Genomic DNA, 25258 nt, shown 5'->3' with positions numbered 1-25258 from the left:
TGAAATTGTTGAAGTCTATTTTCAACACTATGTTTCCCATAGACATCGTTCTTTATATCTGCCAGCTCCTTTCTCTGTGTCTTAAAACTTATCATAAGATTAGCGATAGTGCGTCGGATGTTTGTAAAGCCTTTCCATAGTCAACAGATACTCACAAGTATTCACCGACAAAGAAAAGTTTAATCTTTGTACAAATTTGCGTCTTGATCGTTCTATTATCTTTTCTACCTGGTTTCAGACCAATCACTATGAGTTACACATAGAGTTGAATATAAAACCCAGGAGCTGAGATGTTAACTTGCATCGCTAAGTTTTGTTTTGTTTGTTTTGAACATATTATATTGAGACGTCTCCATACGAGTATCAGTGATGCTCAACCAAAATATTTGAAATCCAAAATAACAATAAACTTGTAAGAGCTATTTTAGGGAAAAACTGAGTCCCAAAAAGTGGAGTCAAATTCGTCTAAGGATAAGAGCTACGCATGAGGGAAATAACAATATGTCATCCAAGATAATAATTAACAGGTAAAATATACAATAATTAGACGAATCTACAATTTTCATCTATGAATTTGTGAACAGCTGTACAAATACTTACATAAGTTTACAGAGGCAAATTAACATCACTTCATAATAACAGTTTTTCATCAATATTGACCAATTGGCTAAGTTCACAGGAACCGGAACCTCATAATATTTAAAGATTGTTATAACGTGTTAGATTTGTACTTTTTCAAAACTTAGCCCAGTCGCTTTCGTAAATATTTTTTTTTCAGATCCAGATTCTTTATTTCCGTGAGCCCCAGGCTCATTGGATATCATATACATAAATACATTTATACAAACAAACAAAAATGGCATTATGGAGAGTGAGTAGACAACAATGTTACAACGATGTATAATTTAGATTAAACAAATGATATCACACCATATGAGAGTTTCGTAGCATAGTATTAGCATACTGTAACATTTTTCCAACATTAATCAGTTCTTTAGTATTTTTAACACTGAGTAGTTTAATCAGTTTGTAAACACTGGTTTTGTATAATAGAATTTCTTAACATATTTTTTTCTCAAATCATCATATAGAAGGTATTTTAAAATAAAGTGGAACTCATCCTCTGCATCATTTATCTCACAAACAATACATAACCGTCGTTTTCTGACTATATTATTATGCCTTCCAACTTCAACATTCAGTTTATGCGATGAAGTTCTAAAACGAGTAATAAAAGATTTTTGCACAGAGTCAATGGGTTTAGTCAAGTAAAACTGTAAACAAAAGTTACCAATTAAATGCTGATATAAAAAAAAACTTTTGGTGAATTTGTAATGTTTTCTAAAATTGTTTGTTTGTAAACATCAATCATACGTTGTTTAATTTTAAAACTTGTAAGTATTATTATTTACATTTGAGAAATCCCAAAGATAAGATGAACCTAGATTTGCCAGTTCTCTTTGAATGTTTACAGTCCAACTATCATTACAGGAAACTCTTTCATCAAAGCATGCTTTTAAGATACAGTTATTTGATTGTAGTAGTGTAACCCAATACTTAAATATTCTAAGTTTCATTTTGATTGCTAGAGGCACTCTACCAAGTTCGCAGTAAACTAAATTATTGCAGGTTTTACTGTTTACACCTAAAAGCTTTTTACAAAAGCCTATATGCACTTTCTCAACATCTCGAGCTTAATGAAAATCCCGTATTTCTGAACCGTATAATAAAACCGTGTTGACATAGCTATCAAAAATGTAACATTGTGTTTCTGTATTAAAAGAATGGGTTTTTTTCAAATTATTGAAAATTGAAAATAATGCTTTTCTCCCTTATTCTGCTAGATATGAATACATATTCTGATAATCTTTTGTTGACGTAACATATATTGGGGAAAAATGGACGCAGTATTTCTTTGATCTCTGCCATAACCGTGATAAACTTATTCGTAAAGTTTTAACTACCATGCTATTACTTAATCTTTCAGATAGGGTGTGAAAAACAAGACTGAAGCTGTGAAAGATTTGACCACATAAGGTAAACACGATTATTTAAAAAGTATTCTACGTTATATGTCGTTCATTTTTATGTGTATCTGACATTCTGTTTCTAAGTATATGTGGAAATATTTTGTATTTGTGTATATGTGTCTTCATGTGTCGTATAATAATCTTTGTCGTAGTATATATAGCACACGTTTCTTGCCACTCATGATGATTATTATCACTATGACTGAGACAGTGAATCGAATGCGTTCCTTTTTCAATATAATAAAAACATGACGATCGAAAAAGCGACATAGACTAATGATTGTGATTAAATTTTGAAAAAGATTTACTATTCTCCACCATTTGCAAGATCGGGATTTTTAGTATCAATTTGTATATCTTCCTTGCGTATTCTATTTTTAGTATCAATTTGTATATCTTCCTTGCGTATTCTATTTTTAGTATCAATTTGTATATCTTCCTTGCGTATTCTATTTTTAGTATCAATTTGTATATCTTCCTTGCGTATTCTATTTTTAGTATCAATTTGTATATCTTCCTTGCGTATTCTATTTTTAGTATCAATTTGTATATCTTCCTTGCGTATTCTATTTTTAGTATCAATTTGTATATCTTCCTTGCTATCATTTAAATGGGTACCACCAACACAAATAATATCAATGTGTAATGTTCCGAAAATTTATCCATCGACCATCTAGGTTCTACATTGTACTTTTCAATGTAATTTAGTCACATGTCCTAACACTATAAATACAGCGCGAAACGGTTATCGTCAGTCAGTTATTGTCGAAGCCCAGAGCGAGAAGACGTGGTGGACAAGATTAACAGTAAGTTGCAAGCAATAAAGTGATTTACTGAGTAAGCCAGTGTTTGATTCCGTACGTTGTAACGGTGTTAGAGTGGAGGCATTGAGGCTGTCCTTTTAATAGGCTGACCTTATTAGTAAGAGGCCTGCCATTGTCGAGGTCGACCAGATAAAGGCTAGCCACATAATTCGTCTGTCCTGTGTACTGGACTTGACTGACGACCAGGCTGTTGTTCACAGTGTCTGCCTGAATAAGCCTCTACAGTGTGTGCAGCGGTTGAAGGACTGTCACTTGTACTGTGTGTCCTGAATAAGGCTGCAGTACAAGCGTTAGTCCGAGGTCAGCCAGTCGTTGGCTGAGGGTGGTCATACCCATTGTTAAATTGTTTTGATATTATAAATCATTTGGTGAACCCCTGATCTTTGTATGTTGATTGACTTTCCTTGATTTCATAGTAATTATTAACCTGGCTAGGGTTAGGCCATATTTGTATATATCTGCAGGCCCAATTTCTAATAGCATTCCCAATCTTATTTTATCAATGAAAGTTGCTATTCTAATTACACCTCGAACCCTTGAATTGACAAGGCACGGACTTTGATAGCTTGTTGCGTATAAGGAAACACGTTACAAATGATATACGTTTTGGAGTATAAAATACAAGTACATGTATACTCGTGTACTGTGCTTAAACTCTTGGTAAATGAATTTGGAGGTCCAGAATTGGGGTCAACACCCGCACTTTTATCAGTCTAATTAAAATTAGATGTTAGATCCGCTCGCGTACTTTCATGTATGAGAGTACGCGAGCGGATCTAACATCTAATTTTTATTAGATTGCACATTTATTAGGTTAGCGTATGGTGATTATTGTTTGAAACTGTAAGACTATATTAATGCTGAAAACAAGACAATGCAGTAATGTGTAATACAAAGTCTAGTGCCATACGTATGTCCAATGTCAATATTTCTATCTGAAAAAGTGAAACTGACGACCGGTGATCAATCTCATAATTACTATAAAATACAAAATATAAAGAGTATGCCAAAAGCACGCCCCTGAATACACCAGAATTTGAATATGACATGTAGCAAGAAAAAAGTCAGGATTCAAGTAATCAAATGAAAGGTAAAGATAACTAACAGTGTTCAATTACATAACTCCTACTTAGCGAACATATACAAAAGAAATGAAATAAAGAGCCATACTGATTTCCGCACAATTAACTGTCATACTTTAATCTCATTTTGGAAGAAAATAAAAAGGAAAATTCACAGCAGGAATTATAAGAAACATTATACGATATCTATAATGAGAAAAAAATATGGAATACTTATATTGTGGGCCAAATAATACAACTCTAACAAGTATGATTGTGCAAGAAGGAGGTGAGGAAATATCTACGTGCTGCACGCATGGAAGCATCAGCGATAATAACGAAAGAAAAAGCAAGCCATGCCGGATAGAAAACTTCCGGCTTACAAGTAGTTACACTGTTAACAAATATCAAAAAATATTTCTTGAAATATTGTTAGCATATTGTAATAAAGTTATTTTCTGTACATGTATGTATTTGTTTACAACTACATGATACAAGCTTAAACGGGCAATTAGATTTTGAAACGCACTTCGCATTTCACTATTCGCAATTCAATAGAAAACTCCATTTCAGAACGCAGTTCGCAATTCAAATTCCTATATGCATAAAACAACACCACACTGGAATTATAAGGATGGGGTGCCAGTTACCCACCCGAAACACTGTGAAGAAATGCTGATGGTAATCTCTCTAGTTACGGAGATCCGCCCCTCCAATTTTTATGCATTACGAATTACACTAAGTGAATAAACATCGGGTTCGGAATCATCGAAGGCCCCTGTCCCGGAGACTAAAATTTTGGGGGTAGGGTACTAGTGGTCCTCTCCCACCACTATAATGAAATGGTGATGGTAATCTCTCTAGTTACAAAGAGCCGCCCCTCCAAATTTTATGCATAATGCATTACACTAAGTGAATAAACCTCGGGTTCGGAATCATCGAAGGAGACTGACATTTTGGAGGTAGGGTACTAGTGGTCCTCTCTCACAACTATGATGAAATGGTGATGGTAATCTCTCTAGTTACAAAGAGCCGCCCCTCCAATTTTTATGCATAATGCATTACACTAGGTGAATAAACATCGGGTTCGGAATCATCGAAGACCCTTACCCCGGGAACTGAAATTTTGAGTGTAGGGTGCTAGTGGTCCTCTCCCACCACTATGAAGAAATGGTGATGTTACTCTCTCTAGTTACAAAGATCCACCCCTCCAACATTTATGCATAACGCATTACACTCAATGATTAAACATCGGGTTCGGAATCATCAAAGTCCCCTACCCCGGGGACTGAAATTTTGAGGGTAGGGTATTAGTGGTCCTCTACCACCACTGTGAAGAAATAGTGATGGTACTCTCATTAGTTACGGAAATCCGCTCATCCAATTTTTTTTATGCATAACGCATTACACTAAGTGAATAAACATCGGGTTCGGAATCATTGAAGACCCTACCCCAGGGACTGAAATTTTTGGGGGTAGGGTATTAGTGGTCCCCTCTCACCACTATGAAGAAATGGTGATGTTACTCTCTCTAGTTACAAAGATCCACCCCTCCAACATTTATGCATAACGCATTACACTCAATGATTAAACATCGGGTTCGGAATCATCAAAGTCCCCTACCCCGGGGACTGAAATTTTGAGGGTAGGGTATTAGTGGTCCTCTACCACCACTGTGAAGAAATAGTGATGGTACTCTCATTAGTTACGGAAATCCGCTCATCCAATTTTTTTTATGCATAACGCATTACACTAAGTGAATAAACATCGGGTTCGGAATCATTGAAGACCCTACCCCAGGGACTGAAATTTTTGGGGGTAGGGTATTAGTGGTCCCCTCTCACCACTATGAAGAAATGGTGATGTTACTCTCTCTAGTTACAAAGATCCGCCCCTTCAATTTTTATGCATAACGCATTACACTATGTGAATAAACATCGGGTTCGGAATCATCAAAGATCCCTAGCTCGGAGACTAAAATTTTGGGGGTAGGGTATTAGTGGTCCACTCCCACCACTATGAAGAAATCATGATCTTACTCTCTCTCTAGTTACGGAGATCTTCCCCTCCAATTTTTAGGCACACCGCATTACACTAAGTGAATTAACATCGGGTTCCTAATCAACGAACACCCCTACCCCGGGGACTGAAATTTAGGGGGTAGGGTATTAGTGGTCCTCTCCAACCACTAATGAAGATATGGTGATGTTACTCTCTCTAGTTACGGAGATCCGCCTCTCCAATTTTTATGCATAATGCATTACACTAAGTGAATAAACATCGGGTTCGGAATCATCGAAGACTCCTACCCCGGGGACTGAAATTTTTGGGGGTAGGGTATTAGTGGTCCTCTCCCATCATTGTGAAGATTTGTTGAAGATATTTTTTATTGTTACCTAGATCTGTCCTCCTATTCTTATTCATAATGCACTTCGGTGAATAAACATTGGGTTCGGAATCATTGAAGACGCCTACCCCGGTGCCTAGTACTATCATTTACCGCCCTCAGTTTGATGCCTTGGGGTGCCACCTGGGGTTTTCCGAGGGTATGGTCTCCTTTCAGACCTATCTTATAAATGTTTGTAGGGTATTGAAATAAAACAAAACAGATAAAGGACTAGACAACAATGAATTCAAGCATGTAGAACCTTTAAAAGGGAATATTAGGTATATTTGAGATATCATTTGAAAACTTCACGAATCTTTATTACAATTCAATCAGATGACAGTGCGCGAGGACAATCTGAAGCGCGAGAACATTGAAAATCCATGTAAGAATATTTTTAACACAGGATGAATGACTCATTTGAAATATATTTTGAAAAAACAGTATATAAATTTGATATGCCTCATATGTTTAAAATTGTTCTCAAATTTTCAAAAATGTCATACAATAATAAATTATCGTATATTTTATTTGCCGAATCATAAAATCTCACACCTTGAAAAATCAATAATTGAATTCTCGAGTTTTCAGAAGATATATTGACTCAATCAGTCTTTGTTCCTATATGTTTTTTTTTTCTTCCTCAAATTATATCAAATATAGTTTGCAATCATATGACGTTGCTATATTCGATAATTTCAGGATGTATGTTCAATATCTTGTGATGTATGTTTCATAATCTTGCGATGTATGTTCCATAATCTTGCGATGTATGTTCAATATCTTGTGATGTATATTAATATCTTCTGATGTACGTTCAATATCTTGTGATGTATATTCCATAACCTTGTGATGTATATTTAATATCTTGTGATGTATGTTCGATAATCTTGTGATGTATTTGCAATAAGTGCATTATGGGTATGACAAACGGGATGACTTCAGCTTCTCCATCGTCAACTTCCCATATTTATGACAGAGTCATCCACTTCTGCTTCATACTTAAATATTTTATTCAAAGTAGACATTAACGGCAAACTGACAACTCAACTGATGGTATGATTTCAGCTCGAACGCAGATATCTCTGATCATCCGTTTGGATAAGCTGAAGTAATCTTGTTTATCAAAAAGGACTTTAGATAGATTCATTTTTTTTTTTTTTGGTTATAAATATGGATGTATATATCATGTTTCTTTGCTTTATGACCCTTTTTGTGACCATATTTTTGCTATAGTTACATGTAGTGTTCTTTAGCATTCGTACATTTGTCATGTGACAAGTCATCCTGTTTGAAACACTATCTATTCGTTTTTTAGTTATTAGTCAATTCTCCGATGTAAGCCATGCCAATTCATTGTTATGCATGATTATGTAATACGTAAGTTTAGTTGGTAGTCATTTGTTATTTAAATAAATGACAAATTCACGCAATGGTATTCTTTATGTTTTCATTTGTACAACAAAACAAGCTACAAATTACCAGAATTGTTTTTTTTTTATTCTTTGGACAAAATTGTGAATATAAAAATGATTATAATCTCAACCTAACTCAAGAAGTTCTTTATTGTAGTGTCGTTCAACATTTGCGATCAAGATTAATATGTCAATACACTTTTATGAATGACGACGAAAATGGTTTACAGATTTCTGCTTATCAATGTAAGATAAGTGAATTGTACATTACTTACCACAACATGTATGAATTGAAATAATTGCATTGTATCTATATCCTTAAGTCTTTTAACTGACATTTAGAACATTACAATTGCTGTTGAATGAATTTAGTCCAGACTGTTGAAACCCCTGTACCATCAACTTTTTTGTCATGAGCTTGCTCCGCTTTAAAACAAATTGATAGTACGCAGAACATACAGGTGTTGAGAATAAAATTGCGTTGAATGTTACTTAGGTTTTCTTGCAACACGCATTGCCTAGCATAGCAGAACAGTGTTTAGACCCTACAGTCACGATAGAATATGTGAATTCATGTCCAGAAAGCGCAACAGCTTGGCAGAAAGCTTCAGAAAAGAAAAATTGTTCTGCGTATGAGAAAGCATGTGAGGAAAACACATCTTTCAAGTATCACTGTCTAGTAAATGCATATTGGAACGCTACGTTGGAGATTTGTGCTGCCGAAGTATCTATTGTTGGTGAGATATGCTTTGTGTTAACTGAATTTTCTTCGCGTTCCATCCTGTAACTTAATTCAATCATTACTTTTCTTCACGTTTAGGTCATTATTGTCCAGAATATAACGAATATGGAAACCTTATTCAAGAACATCATGGCACAGTCTGCAAAGCATGTCCCTTTTATTACTATTCAACGGAGATATATAAATGTAAGTATTCGTGTATTATGGATTTCATACTGCAAACACAGGGAACTCTTCTCAATTATGTTCTCAATCTATATTTAAATATCTAACAAGGGATGACTCGAAAATAGGGCATCGGTTGTAAACAAAGCTAAAAATAACTTTAGTTCCAAGAAACATATCGTATCTCCCTATCAAAAGGCGGTAAACATCCCCTAAAACAAGTCCAACGTAGTCCAAGCCTTTCATATTTAATTTAATGAGTTGGATAGACAAAAATAATTCAAGCATTGTCGTCGATTGCGCACAGGAAATCTAACTCTGGCAAAGTATTTCCGCAAAACTTAAAGCAATGGAAAAACAGGGAAATGTAGTTCTCTCGCAGAAGAGGGGCACAACGTGCTCTTAACAGTCTGGCCCAGGACAGGAAAGAGTCACACAACTGGTCTTATTGCTGACAACCTTTTGAAAACCAAAAGAATGACATTAACTACTACAAGAGGTCTTTCTGCATCATTGCTGCGGTTAGATTGGGAGGCCAAGTAAACATAAACAAGGTCAGTAATGCTTTATGTATTGAAACGTTTTAATTATAGGAGTAAAGATGGGATACAAATTAATGAAAGACCTAGAAACTACTCCTAAATAGTGGAAATGCTACAGTTTAAAAAATGTCTAGAAAAAAAATTACGTTTTCATCAAACTTCTGTTTTGAAGTAGATATTCGACAATGATACATACATTCAGTGGAATGAAAGACGGTAAGCACCAAAATGCAGAAATAAAGTTTGGGTTTGTTTTTTGTTTTGAAACTTCTAACATTAATATCATTAAGTGTTTTGGTGAAAGGTAAGTAAACCATTAATCCATAATGATAAAAAAAAAAATTCCGTAAAAGATGTTTAATACATGGGGCTTCTTAACCATTTTGTTCTCAATCTATATATGATACATTTATGAATATATTGAGAACAAGCTGGATAAGAATCTCCTGTGATTAATGTTTCTATTGATCAATAATGAAACAATATATATTGTTTTAAATGAAGTGTCAATATTGTTTGAGCAGGTGGAATGTCTTTCGGCACTTGAAAAGTAGCTTTTTAGCTCACCTGAGCTGAAAGACCAAGTGAGCTTTTCTGATTGCCTGGTGTCCGTCGTCTGTCCGTATGTCTGTAAACGTTTTACATTTTCGACTTTTTCTCCAGAACCGCTGGGTCAATTTCAACCAAACTTGACACCAAACATCCTTGAGTTACGGGCTTTCAAGTTTGCTCAATTGAAGAGTCATGCTCCCTTCAAAGGGGAGATAATCATGAAAATGCAAAAATAGGGTGGGGTCATTTAAAAACCTTCTTCTCAAGAATCACTGAGCCAAAGAAGTTTTTAATTACATGAAAGCTACCTGACATAATGTAGATTCAAGTTTGTAAAAATCATGATCCCCGGGGGTTGGATGGGACCACAATAGGAGATCAAAGTTTTACATACAAATATATAGGGATAATGTTTAAAATTCTTCTCAAAAACTACTGGGCCAGGAAAGTGGAAATTTACATGAAAGCTACCTGACATAGTGCAGATTCAGGTTTGTTAAAATCATGGGCCTCGGGGAAAGGATGTGGCGACAATAGGGGATCAAAGTTTTAAATACAAATATATAGGGAAAATCTTTAAAAATATTTTTCTCAAAAAGCTTTATTAGGCTAGGAAAGTAGTTTTACATACAAATATATAGGGATAATCTTTAAAAATCTTCTTCTCCAACACTACTGGGCCAGGAAAGTAGAAATTTACATGAAAGCTACCTGACATAATGCTGATTCAAGTTTGTAAAAATCAAGGCCCCGGGGTTAGGATAGGACGACAATAGGGGATCAAAGTATATAGGAAAAATGTTTTAAAATCTTTTTCTCAAAAACGACTGGGCCAGGAAAGTGAAAATTTACATCAAAGCTGTCTGTCATAGTGCAGATTCAAGTTTGTAAAAACCATGTCCCCCCCCCCCCCCCCCCCCCCCCCCCCCCCGGTTAGGATGAGGCGACAATAAGGGATCAAAGTTTTACATACAAATAGATCAGGAAAATCATTACAAATTTTCTTCTGAAGAATCCCTGAGCCAAAGAAGTTTATAACTACATGAAAGCTACCTGACATAATGCAGATTCAAGTTGGTAAAAAGCATGGTACCCGGGAGTAGATAGGGGCCACAATAGTGCTCAAGTTTTACATGCAAATATATAGAGAAAATCTTTAAATTTAGGCGAAGGTGAATCAGGTGAGCGATGTGGCCTATGGACCTCTTGTTTGTTTTACCGTGATCATTCAAAAATTTGCATTGGTAGGTATATTGATTTTTATAGAGTGTTTTGTAGTATTTAAACCTTCAAATTGAAACATTTTCCACCAGTACTGAACTTAGAATATGACAACCCTGGCAGAAGTATTGTGGAAAGTCTACTTCTGAAGTTCTTTCACCATGTCAATTTGGAACATAGACAGAAAGAAGTTGGTCTAGTACAGGCTGTCCATGAAATTGCCATGGTTTACTATTAATTTCTTAAAATTATATCTCCCCTCTTCCAGGTAGCGACACACATGTATTGTTCTCGTACTGTTTTCATAAAAGTTTTGTCATAGTGGATCAAAGTGGGATGCAGCCTGTTAAATAGCTTGCGAACACTTCTATGGCTTATCCAATCATTGCCATTTCCAGATGTACATATTGCCGACAGAAGGATCCAATTGTTATCTTTAAAGTCAAAGTGTATTTAAGTGTGATGGAGGGTGTAAAATAGCTTGTGAACACTCCTCCTATATTTGGCTTATCGGTTAACCTCGGAATTCTTTTTACAATGTTTCATTATCATTTAATGATGTTCACATTGTGCCAAAAATCGTTTTTCATTCTTTATGGAAACACTCCCGAGAGTTTCCGAAAGGCGGAAATTCAGTTTCACTGCAAACATTATATTTTGCTATGCGCGATCGATGACAATGTAGACAGCTTCAATTTTTTTTCGTCTGTAAAAGTAATTCAATCAAATTTGAAAGGAATGAACGACGATTGACATGTTTTAGGAGCGTTTTCTTGGAACTAAGGTGATGTTTAGCTTTTTTTACAACCGATGTCCTATTTTCGAATCATCCGTTTGTAACATAATGTATGTTTCGTAGATCCATGCTGTTTCCAGCATCGAAATGTAGAAGATATGAATGCAACACCATTGACAACTACATATGCGGAGAGTACTAGTACACATAGTGCTTTTGAAAGTACAACAAACTCAATATTCATTATTGAGCCAACATCGACAGCAAGCACAAGGTAAACACATTCTGCTCGCTTATAAAGTGGTTTCGTTACAAATTACAAGATTTGTTATCTTCATTTGTTCATAAAAATGATTCACATGACAATAGATGTAAACACCTTGTCTGCTATCGATGATATCGTATGCAGGGTTATTTTTGTCCCATGTTATTTTCGCCCCCCCCCCCCCCCCCACACACACACACAAAACAAACACACACATATATACACACTAAAAACGGAGAGAAGGCAGCTGTTCGTAGCTGAAGGCTTCAGTACAACGTATCACAGTTTGCCTGATCAGAATATAGGGTTATGGATGAGTGTGACCGCTCGACAGGGGATGCTACTCCTCCTGGGCACCTGATCCCACCTCTGGTGTGTCCAGGGGTCCGTCTTTGCCCAACTATCTATTTTGTATTGCTTATAGGAGTTGTGATTGATCACTGTTCATTGTATTCACCTTTCATATTGTAACTGCATTGTTAATATACATTTCTGTGAGGAAATGCGCGGTTGAGTTAAGGCTTTCCCCATAAATACCAGTCCTGTACATAAATGTACTTTACCACACTGACACATTGCACGACGTCACAATGAAAAATACTTCATGACGAAGGTCATGACGTACATATCTACCGTCCTTTTGTGGTTGGAAATATCAAAATATTGTTTCGTTATTTACCACCTCTGTCAAACGGTAAACTGCAATCGCGTAAAAGTTTCTGTCAAATGGGTTATATTAATTCTCTTTGATATTGAAAAAGTTTCAATTTCTTTTCTATATAACATACATGTTAAAATAATATCCATATTATATTGTGATCTTGATATCGCCCCTAATCTGCACGTATAGTTACTTTTACAATGGACTCATTAGCATAAACAGGGTTTCCGTATATAAAAATTTCATTATTGGCACGACACCCCGAGGTTTTTAAATGAAAGATGTTTGATTTATGCGACATGTGAACTTCAGTGCAAAAGGAAAATTAGGGGAGCAAGTTCTGGCTTCAACAGAAAATATGTTTTTCAGGCTAGATTCAACTTCGTATGTGCAAAAATCGCTGCATCTTGCATATTCAATGCAAAAACTAGACATGTTACAAGTCACAATAAACTTGGTCTCAGCACTTTTCAAATTAAGAAATTAATATGCTTTGAAGTTATATATACTTCAGCTTGCATTGATATCTGGATATCGTGCCAATTCAACGATTTATACATACACGATACGTTTTTATCTTGATATTTGATCACGTGATACCGAGTTGATGTAGAGAGTGTCGGTCTGGTGAAAAATGTATAGGAGGTCAATATGCACTTAATGATATATACCTATTGTTTTTGTATAAAAGGGTTGTTTTTACAGAATTTGTCACAAATTGATCTGTTTATTAATGCTTTTTTCCTGACATATTTCTATGGCCCTACTTAACACAACTGCGTGTGCAAAGGTGGGTTTTGACAGAGACTTAGTGGAAAACGATTTATTATCGTCTATGAGGGCATCTCTGTGTAACATTGGTTAATGAGATGAGATGCGCATCCGGTGCATCAAAATTGGTACCGTATAAGCTTTACATTATGACCCCTGGGTCGAGGCCTCTGCTGGTGGACTGTTAGTCCCCGAGGGTCTCTACAGCCCAGTAGCTAAGTACTTCGTTACTAACTTGAAAATACGGATGTGTATTTAATTGCCGTTATAAAATTCATTTCAAAATTAGGGATTATCTCCCTCACGCATAGCTCTTATGCTTAGACGAATTTGACTCTACTTGTTTGACACACTGTTTTTCCCTATAATAGCTCTAAAACTTCATTGTTATTTTGGATTTCAAACATTTCGGTTGAGACATTATTTGTCGAAATGCGCATCTGGTGCATCAAAATTGGTACCGTCTAAGTTTTACATGAGTCACAGTCTTATGAATTATGATTGATCAAAACTTTCAAAAGCTAATGGGGTAACAATGCTGACATGTGTGGCATACATCCTCATATCAGTGCTGTGACCATCATCAGATGAAATGCCACTTGTCATAAATTTTCACACACATACACATACATACACACACACATATTTATATATATATATATATATATATATATATATATATATATATCACCCGCCGTGTTCCTTATATCTTGATCATGTAAACGGAGTCATCCGTAGTCAAAATTCTTGTGCCCAGAACAGCCTAACAATCTGTATGAAATACGTCAGACATCATATCATTTGACCCTTTCATAGCTTGTATTGGCAAACTAGATCGTTATAATTACCATATAATTTGCGAAATGCTGACTTTAAGCGAGACGGTTATCACCTCTACACCATCAACTTGTTTGTAAGTAGCCTACCTTGATTTCCAAACTGGCCATCAATTGAACCAATTGAAAGATTGTAAACACTATATGCAGGTAATAATAGAATATTGCTACATAAATATGGAGAAGCTAAAACCATTCCGTTTGTCATACACTTGAGTTGTCAATTTGCCGTTAATGTCTACTTTCAAGAAAATATCTAAGTATGAAGTAGAAGTGGATGACTCCGTGGTGTCTTTTATTTCGAGCTCACAGGGATAAATCGGATCGACATATGAATGAAAGTTATTATTGTTAATAGACAAAATGTTGTCTATAAATCTAAATGTCGCAATGAAGGCCACAGCAAGAGATTTTTTCTTCTCACATAGAAGTTTTTGAATAAATTCCTCTTCATATGAATATAGAAACAGGTCAGCTAACAAAGGAGCACAATTCGTGCCCATGGGAATTCTAACAGACTGTTGGAAGACCTAATCAATAAAGACCACGAAGACATTGTCAATGAGGAACTCTATTTTCAACTTCAGAGTACTTGACACATTTTGGCATTACTCGCATTAGAATCTTTAAGGTGGATTGATCCTCATGTGACTTATCAATATGAATGGTTAAAAGTTGAAAAAGTGCATTAAATTCCACTCAATATAGTTTACTTTAATCAAGAACCAAATGTGTAATGTGTATGTTGCCACCTTTTAAAGATGTCAGACATACAAAATCAGAAGTATATTTCAACATTAAAAAATCACACATTTTCGTTAAACAGAATAATGAAAATTAATAAAGTTACTGAAATGACAAATTTTTAATGTCAACAGTTTAAGAAAACTGCTAATTCATAGATATATAAAGATTAATTGTGGATATTAGGGAAATCATTGTGTCATAAACATGCAGTAGAGGAAATTCCAGCATAGGAGTTATTGCCCTTGACAAGATTTTTTAAAATTATAAATAATTGATTATCTATGAAAAATAAACTTTTTCAGTATCAAAGGTTTACCAGATCTTTTATTTCATTCAGTGAGTGAAATTCCTCTGAAAAATATATTTCTATCATGCGCAAAATTTAATTAAATAAAGATTTTGCAAAAACCTATGACATCACATGAGGATCGATCAACCTTAAGGTTTTTCCCATTGATGTAACTGCACAGGAAGGCAGATGTTGGATTCATAAATTGATTCAGTGGCAAATAAAGGCGTTGACTTACAATAACAGACAAATGATATCACAAATCAAGAATGAAACATAATCTAAATATGTCAATAATTATTGTAAATTATACCCACAGTAAACGTTTTAGCAGAATATTATACTTTATGAAAAAATATACATGTGTTCTGGAAATAATTGAAATTACGATAACACAGACTCTTATATTCAAACTACCATAAAGTTGAGAGCTTGCAATCCAAATAACATACCATTAAATACGGATGATGCTAGCTGATAGGAATTCGTCGAAACGTATTACTGTTCTGATTACACGCGGTAGATTTATAGCTATACTAAAAGACTATTATTGGATGGAGACACATGAAATGACCAATTAAATCAAAGAACCAATGAGATAGTAAAATGAAACTTTACTCAGCTGATTTAATCCAGATGCGCAATAGAACTTTTGGTAAATCAAAATTTAAGATAGGATAGTCAATAAAACGATAAATGAAAAATGATAAAACGAATAAATATATATAGAAATTGATATTTATACTACTGCATATAAACAAAACCTTGTTCTGCGTATGGTCACTTTTTAAATCGAGGCAAGCTTCTGACAAATACGTTGATGGTACAGGGGTTTCAACACCTACCCCAGGGCATTGATTGACGGTTTGATTGTATATTGATATGATAACATAAATCCAATTAAAGTAATACAGCTATAGATGTAGTAATTTCCCATACGTCGATCGATAACCATGGTTCAAATTTGTGAATGATCTATATCATTCTATCCCAATTATGATCATATGAGTGCCAGTGCAATTGGTTTTCTTACATCATATTTTTTTCAATTTTAGAACCTCTGCTTCAAACCCAATCACCGCCAACATCCTTGGGTGCACATTAATGATCTTCATGTTAGTAGCAGCCTGCTTTTTATGGATATTTTTAAACGAAAGAATACAAAGGAATACAGACACTGAGGATTGTAATGGAAATTCCCTATTAGGCAGCATATTTTCTAAATAACATGATGATAGCTGCCCAATTACATAACTCAAGTTGGGTTTAGAACGTGTTATTGTACTCTTGATAATATGTTGATCTTGTAGATTCCTTTTCACTCATTAATTAGGAATAAATACATGTTTTGTTTGAATTATTTTCATTTTAATGCCATTTGGGTAAATTGTCTCTTATGTAAACAATTCTAACTGCAATGTATTGTATAATTGAGGTATATTTTCGTTTTTCGTTTTGCAGACATTCGATTGATTGATTGATTGTATCTTGCTTAACGTCTCACACGATAATTTTTCACTCATATGGAGAAGTCACCACGACCGGTGAAGTGCTTCAAATTTAGGCCTATGCTCGGTGCTTACGGCCATTGAACAGTGAGGGTTCTTTAGCGTGCCACATCTACTGTGACACGGATCATCCGTTTTTAAGGTCATCTCTGAGAACCCGTGACATTCACACCTGATGCCGAGCGTTTTGGCGATGGAACTGCCACTACCTGTTTTAACGACTTAGGTCTGTCGCGGCCGGGATTCGAACCTCGGCCTTTCTACATGCGGGACGAACGCTCTAACCTCTCGGCCACCGCGGGGGTCACACATTCGATAACTACGAATATCGATATAAATTATCTTTTGATGACAATTATAGTAGATGCTCTCCATTTGTGATCTACTCAAGATTTTACTTGTATTTTAGACGTCAAGGCTCTGGTAAAACACGAAAAATATCAAATCATGAAATACAAAGAACCACAAAAAATGAATAAAATTGAAAGAAAAGAAAAAACATCAAATTATTGCAGAGGCTCTGATAGGAAGGTTTTAAAAATCCCTTCAAACTTTGCATGAATAGTTACATGAACCTCACCTACTTACTGCGTATGCTGAATGACGTCATTTCATACGTAACCATAGAATGAGGTTTCTAAATGTTTTCATTGGCATAAATTACGAAATTACCTTATTTTACCTAATTTAACAAAAGAAATTATTTTTATAGAAGCATAGGTTTACAAGGGTGAAGATAACGAACAGTGATCAATCTCATAATTCTTATAAGCAATGCAAAATAGATAGATGGGCAAACACGGGCCTTTGGACACACCAGAGGTGGGATCAAGTGTCTAGAAGATGTAAGAAATGTTAGAAAGAATTTGGTGGCAAAGTCAAATTAGTGGATTTTTCAGTACAAATTCATTTCAGAGTGAGTAAGGTTTGACGCTTGACATAAAAGAATATGGACTTTGATCTCCCGTGACAGAAATCAGATATAGTATTGTTAGTACAAAGAGAAATGTTCACTAGTTAGGTAAATATTTTACGTATATTTTATATTATTGGATACATTATGCATGGAAGGTGAAGATAACGAACAGTGATCAATCTCAAAACTCTTACAAGCAATACAAATTAGATAGTTGCATGGGCAAATACGGACCCCTGGATACACCAGAGCATGTATTACCTATATAATATGTTTACGGTGTGACCGTTGAGACGAGCGAAGACCTTTAACATCATTTAACACGACATTAGGCAATTCATTTAACACGGGTAATTAAACGCGGTTGATGTAAACAGTGCATTGTGACGTCATCATTAGGTGCGACTGTTTTTCTTTCAAATCAAGCAATTATCCACAACAAAACGTACAAAGGTATGGGAAAGCTTGTCTGGAATTTTGTGGGTGTGGTACTTTCCAAACTAATTATTTGTTTCATCTCCGGGATTGTCAATGAAGTATACCGCAGTGACGACGAAATTTTTCCGGAAGCATTATGTAGCAATATTCCATTATCGCCTGCATATGGTGTTTATATATCTCAACTGATTCGATATGCAAGAGCTTGTTCTGGGTATAGTCAGTTTTTAAATCGAGGTAAGCTACTGACAAACAAGTTGATGGTACAGGGATTTCATCAGTCTCGATTGAAGTCAGCATTTCGCAAATTCTATGGTCGTTATAACGATCTAGTTCGTCGATACAACCTCGCATTGGGTCAAATGCTGTCTGACGTGTTTCATACCGATTGTTAAGCCGTTCTTGGCACACTGATTTTGACTGCGGATAACTCCATTTACCTGATCAGGATATGGGGCTCACGGCGGGTGTGACCGGTCAACAGGGGATACTTACTCCTCCTAGGCACCTGATCCCACCTCTGGTGTGTCCAGGTGTCCGTGTTTGCCTAACTATCTATTTTGTATTGCTTGTAGGAGTTATGAGATTGATCACTGTTCGTTATCTTCACCTTGCATTATTTAATGACCAATTATGGATTGTTTTAAAGTGGAGGGAAATAAACAATAAAAGGAAATTAATCATGCAGGTACCATAGATTCTCCTTATTTGTAACAAAAATTCGCAGACTTAATATAAAGTCGTAGTAGAAAACATTTAAAATTCCTGAGTGGTGCAGGTCTCGTACTCATTTACAGATTGACAGTCTATAGCTCTGAGTTTCTGTAACCACACACATGTATTACTTATGATATATATCAATCATTAACACATTGTATTTAATGTGATGGGACAATATACATGGATGAACATCATGACTTTTTCCTTTACTGATACATCATGAAGCAGTGAATATTTTCGTGAAGCAGTAAATATTTTCATTAAGTCATTTCTTAAAATTGTTCCCCTTTTATGAATGAAATACCTACATGCATTTCTCGTTTTGGTTAATTTAGATTTACTTACTCCAATTACAAACTTAATCATAATTACAGAAACAGGCATGTACATGTTATATAATCAACTAGTTCTAATTGTAACGGGGACCGTTACATATGTTCCCCAAACCTCCCTTAATTAAAAAGTGATATCCTTGTGAATCTATAGCAAAAAATCATTTTATTTTAGTCTTTAATTAGATGTCGTACGTTCAATATGGTAATTTCAGTACCAAGAAATGAAAGAAAGCGTTGCACGTGCATACACGCGCACGTGTGTATGATTCCGAATTTTTGTTGATGTCGTTCACCAGGCATTTGTATTATATACCCACAGTACGAATTTCATAACGTTTCAATCAAACATAAGGAAGTTATAGCGATTCTAAAATCGTCCAATCAGAATTCAGCACACGTGCATGCACGTCCTGAGCAGTAATTATAACCACAGAAATGTGTAACGAGTACCAAGACACATATAAACCCCTAATATCAATAGAATTTGATGAAAAAACAAAAACGTTATCATCCTTTAAAAATTGAACATTTGAAAAACGTTGCACGCGCATGCGCGTGTGCTTTGGCATTTGTTGTTACACCAATATATAGATACACGTATGTTGTGAACATCATCTCATTCGCTTCATAAATAAGATAGTTACAAACGTTTTAGTATTATCCAATCAAAATGAAGCTCACGTGTATGCGCGTAGAAATTGGTAATTTGGACCATGCAAATCAGTTAAGGGTCTCAATATCTACCTATGATATGAATATCAAGCCATTTCAATGAACAACAAAAAGGTTAGACTGATTCCAAAGTTAGTGACAAACGCATGCGTGCAAGTGCATACAAAATAACTATTATTTTCCATATCTACAAATGATATACTACCATCCTATTTAGGTTTCATATTCATCCCTTTAATATTCTGATTTTCCATTTTTTGTACCAAAATTGCAGTGCACGTGCGCGCGCGTGCATGCACGTTCAGACAAAATGACTATCGCTATGCACATCTACAAACCCTATACTATCATCCTGGAAAGTTTCATATCGATCCCTTTTTTAGTTTATGAGAACTCTACCGGACAAAAAAGTACTATATTTTACTTAAATACAATTGTAAATGATCAAATATATTGCATGTTGATGGAGTTTTAAACATTTAAAAGCATAATTAAGGCCTCAAATCAAAATTGTTGTGTTTCTGACCATAAATTAAACATAAATACCCCTTGTTGTTTTAAATAAACCTATAATGTTGAAGAGATCTGACATTGAGGACTTCACAATTCTGTGATTCGATCAATTTATCTATAATAAGTAATTTTAATCAACCTAAATCTAAAAGGTGCCATTGACAATTGAAAAATGAGCCCCTCATGTTCAATATTAAAGATATTATAATTGATTTGTTTAAATGGAGATTGTGATCAGAATGTTAAAACTTTGTTGACAGTTAAAGAAAAAAGACACGAATTATATATCCCGGTCTGAATTAAAATTAGACTGGTATATTCGAATTTGAGTGATTCACCACCCTTTGAACAAAGGTATATTAATTGAGGCCACCTCAAAGGAATCCTAGATTTGTCAAGGTATCACATCTTCCTATAACTGAATGTAATGATTATGTTTTCAAGATTTTACAGTAGATTATTATGTCACCTACAAACCAAGATAATTTTATCTGTCCTTAAAGTTTTGGCCAGGCTATACACTGCATGCAGATAATTTATGTTAATTTCTTAAAATTCTTTTATAGTATTTAAACATCTTTTTATCAAGTTGTATATGTACATGTAACAGAAGTCATGAAGTACATATAATGTGTTCAGTGTTTTGTTATGTGAAATCTACGTAGGAGTACAACTACATTTACAAATTATGTACATGCAACAAAGCCACAAACAAAATTTCTACCTCAAAACTTTCATCAGATACAAGTAAAAAAAAAATTAAGATTATAAGAATAAAGCTAATAATTGTACATGTAGCAGATATTTTCATGAAGAGATGCATTATTGCTTATGCTATCACTTTGCCTGTCTTTCTGTCTTGGTTGAGTATAGTATACTTGCAGATGACACACACTGTTTCATGGAATATACTAAATCTTAATTATTGACAAATCATATCATTTCATAATTTTTATATTGCATTTTTTGTTACATACTGAATAACTGCTGGGTTTTTTCCTTTTAGAAATCATGTGTTTTAACTGCTGCCCAACAAATGGTGGGGCCACAATAAGGGATCAAAGTTTTACATACAGATATATAGGACATATCTTCTCAAGAACCACTGAGTCAGAAAGGCTGAAATTCACATGAAAGCTTCCTGATATAGTGCAGATTCAAGTTTGTTAAAATCATGGCACCTGGGAGTTGGATGGGGTTACAATAGGGGATCAAAGTTTTACATACTAATGTATAGGATAAATCCTTAAAAATCTTCTCAAAAACCACTGGTCCAGGAAAGCACAAATTTATAAGAAAGCTTCCCGACATAGTGCAGATTCGGGATTGTTAAAATCATGGCCCACGGAGATAGGATGGGACCACAATTGAGTATCAAAGTTTTACATACATATATATAGGGGAAAATAGTTTGAAATCTCCTTCTCAAGATTCACAGGACCAGAAAAGTTTAGATTTATATGAAAGCTTCCTGACATAGTTCCTGCAGATTTAAGTTTGTTAAAACCATGGCCCCTGGGGGTAGGATGGGACAACAATAGGGGATTAAAATTTCACATACAAATATATAGGGAAATCTTTTAAAATTTTCTAAAGAATCATTGGGACAGAAAGGCTTACATTTAAGTAAAATCTTCCTGACATAGTGCAGATTTTTAGAGTTTGTTAAGATTATGCTTCCAGCAGGGGAAGGGTGGGGCCACAAGAGGGGATCAAAGTTTAACATACAAATATATAGGGAAAATCTTTTTCTCAAGAACCATTGGGACAACGAAATTAACATTTACATGAAAGCTTCCTGACATAGTGCAGATTCAATTTTGTAAATAATCATAGTCACGGGGGTAGGTTGGGGCCACAATAGGGATCAAAGCTTTACATGCAAATATACAAGAACAATCTTTAAGCATGGGCCAAGGTAACTCGTGTGCGCAATGTGGCACATGGAACTCTTGTCTTTAATGTTATTGATACTAAATTGAAACTGAATAGATATCTATAAGGAGTAATTAAGGCAGGCCTTTACCAAAATTGGAATTGATTTCATGATTCCAGGGGTGGGGACTTTGATTCCAAGGTGATTATTGTCCTTATCATTTGAAAGACTTCTTTAAGTTTGCTGATACAGTATAAAAAGTATGTGCATACATGTAATTAGGAAAAACAGAAAAAGAATGCACCAAAATTGTGAATTTCGCAACCCAAGGGTTTTTACTTTAGGACGGGTCCAAATTAGTACATCATGTTATGTTGATTTACATATACATGTATTATATCATGCAACGTCTTGTAAGTTGGTACTATAAAGAACCCTCACTACTACGGCCCTGAGCGTTAAACATAGAGCTAAATGTGTCGTACCTCACCTATAGCTGGTGAAGTTTCGATATGAATGAAAAATTCTCCACAAACGTAAAAAACAATCAATCAGTATTCATATTTCATACTGGAAAATAAAATTTAGATAGCTTATATTGATCATTGTGAATTTTGTTTTCTTTCAGAGATTCATTTTGAGGAAATAGCTGGTGTACTGTGAGTGCACATTCCTAAATGAATTCACCAATTTACATTTAAGATCTACCTCCAAATCCTGTAATATGGTGTCTGGGATACTCTAAAGTACATGTCACAGACTAAAGTTATGAATATATACATAGACTTATTTTAGAGATTTCCCACCCTAAAGGTTTGATTTCTTTAATATTTAAGACTAAAAAAAACTTTTATGCAGGTACAGTGGTGAAACATTGTCTTACTTTCTGATCAAGACATGTAGATAAGAAAACTATGTATATTCCAGTACAGGTGGGAAATTTTTAACTATTCAACTTCCATTTATGAGCAGTAACTTGTACATAGTACTTAATTTCTTAACCAACTTTAATACTGTATAACTATAACTATATGCTTGTATGCATTGAAGAGCACAGTCGTAGTAATGATTCACATTTGCTGATGAATTTCTTTAGTATAAAGAGTAAAATTTGTACGTTATGTTTTAGATTTATGAAAATGCATATTAGGCTTTTCACAGATATTTTTTAAAGGGACTGATTCACGATTTTCCCCAAAATTTTCTTTTTCACTTTTAGTGATCAAAATCTACTGTCTAATGTGTTTAAAAGATTTCACACAAAAATTAAGTTTATAAATTATCATAGAAGCTCATTTCATATTTTAATTATTATTTGTTTTGTAAATAAAGATTGCTGTATGTTATTGTTAACGAAATTTTCAAAAGAAATGGATATTGATCTAAGTTCATTATATCTTTAACATTTCAAACAGTTTTGGGGTAAAATGTGTCATCTAAAAGTTAAAATTTCGACTATGCAAAATTGAGATGATTTATTTTACAATGAGTTGTATTTTAAATGTTTACAATAAAAAATGAAAAATATTTTTATCAAAAATCGTGAACCAGTCCCTTTAAGATATATAGAAAATATGTAAATATTCATATAATTTGTATAAATCCTGCTAATCTAGCTTCTTCCTAAATGAGGTGTATGGCACGCCATATTTATATATACCGGGTATTCCTATAAGGATCTCGTATGTAATTTATGAAATATATTCTATTTCTGATAAGATATCTAATAAATCTGATAAGATATCTCATATAATTTACAGTTTATAAAATATCCAAGATATATATTATAAATTATGTAAGATACATGTATCTCCTAAGCTTTATAAGATATCTTATATATCAAACATGATATCTTATGTTTATCAGATATCTTATAAAATTGAAGATTTCTTAAATTTATTTTACTATATCTTATAAAACAAAATATTTCTTGAATAGTTTGTAAGATTTCTCATAAGTTTTATAAGTATCTTGCATATCTTATAAGATATCTCATAAACAATATTTTACTTAAAAATATCTCCTAAACTTTATAATATATCTTATACAACATGCAAGATATCTGATATGTGTTATGAGATATCTTATAAAAGTCAATTCATATGATATATTATAAAGTTTACAAGATATCTTATAAAAATTCGTCTTTGAGATATCTTATAAAATATATAAGAAATCTTATTAAGTTCGAGATACCATAAAAGAAATTAGATATATGTTTAATAAGATATCTTATGAAATATTTAACATATATTGTTAAGAAAAATATATAAAATATATCCCCTTTCATGTATGCTTAATTGCAGAGCTTGTATTTTGTTACCAGACAGTACGGCATATACAGTACTCAGTCTGATCAGATATCCAATTATATAGGATACAATTAAGATATTTCATAAACTTTAGAAGATATCTTGTAAGTTTTAGAATAAATCTAAAAACGACATGTCATAGAAGTGTAGTAATAGTATCTAACAATAACATCAATTTCATTTTTTCTGTGACGTTGACTATTTACTGATAATGTGATATATTATTTTGTGCAGTTTATATGAGTTGCAATTATACTGGAAGTAGAGGAATCACACATTTTCTTCACCAATTTTATTTCCAATGCAAAATATTCAGGTTTTTTAACCAATGCTGAAGATAATTTGGTTTGTTAAAGATCCTTGACAAGAGACAAAAAATTCCTTCGTCCTGTGATTTGCCCACTCTTCAAAATCCTAAATTGGGGAGGGGGGAATTTTTCCTAAGTTCTAAAAATTTCTTGATTTCTTAAATCGGGGGAGGGGGGGGTTAAAAATCAAATTTTTTTTGCTTACCTTCTATTTCGTAATTCGGGGAGGAAGGGGTTGACATGTACAAATTCTCCATCAATACATGATTGCAGTTCTGTCGTTATCCTAACTACCACTATAGATGAAAATGGAAGAGAGCAGTCACCCCAGTTTCTCTATCCGCATATGTTATAAACAATTGAATTATTACCGTTGCCCCCCCTCCCCAAGACAATAGAAGAAAAGACAAACGCACA

The 25258-nt window shown here is 34.2% G+C and overlaps 1 protein-coding gene across 18 annotated transcripts in view; it reads left to right on the top strand.

Annotated features, from left to right (window-relative positions):
- The window catches only part of LOC125661723 (uncharacterized), a 42685-nt gene that overhangs the window by 7332 nt on the left and 10095 nt on the right, over nucleotides 1–25258 (top strand). For 3 of the 18 annotated variants that reach the window (XM_048893864.2, XM_048893863.2, XM_048893867.2), the window contains exons 2-7: nucleotides 1988–2037; nucleotides 7874–7962; nucleotides 8213–8453; nucleotides 8537–8644; nucleotides 11798–11948; nucleotides 16299–16358. In XM_048893864.2, coding sequence (XP_048749821.2) covers nucleotides 7924–7962; nucleotides 8213–8453; nucleotides 8537–8644; nucleotides 11798–11948; nucleotides 16299–16358 — 599 coding nt within the window. In that variant the 5' untranslated portion in view covers nucleotides 1988–2037; nucleotides 7874–7923. Of the gene's footprint in view, nucleotides 1–428; nucleotides 528–1987; nucleotides 2038–7873; nucleotides 7963–8212; nucleotides 8454–8536; nucleotides 8645–11797; nucleotides 11949–16298; nucleotides 17773–22849; nucleotides 23154–25258 lie in introns of all 18 variants that reach the window. The other 15 variants (XM_048893871.2, XM_048893870.2, XM_048893873.2 and 12 more) reach the window with 11 other exon arrangements.

This window comes from Ostrea edulis, chromosome 7 (genome assembly GCF_947568905.1).
Source record: "Ostrea edulis chromosome 7, xbOstEdul1.1, whole genome shotgun sequence".
Lineage (NCBI taxonomy): Eukaryota > Metazoa > Mollusca > Bivalvia > Ostreida > Ostreidae > Ostrea > Ostrea edulis.
The sequence above is the reverse complement of the archived record's forward strand: the minus strand, read 5'-3'. Positions and strand labels throughout refer to the sequence as shown.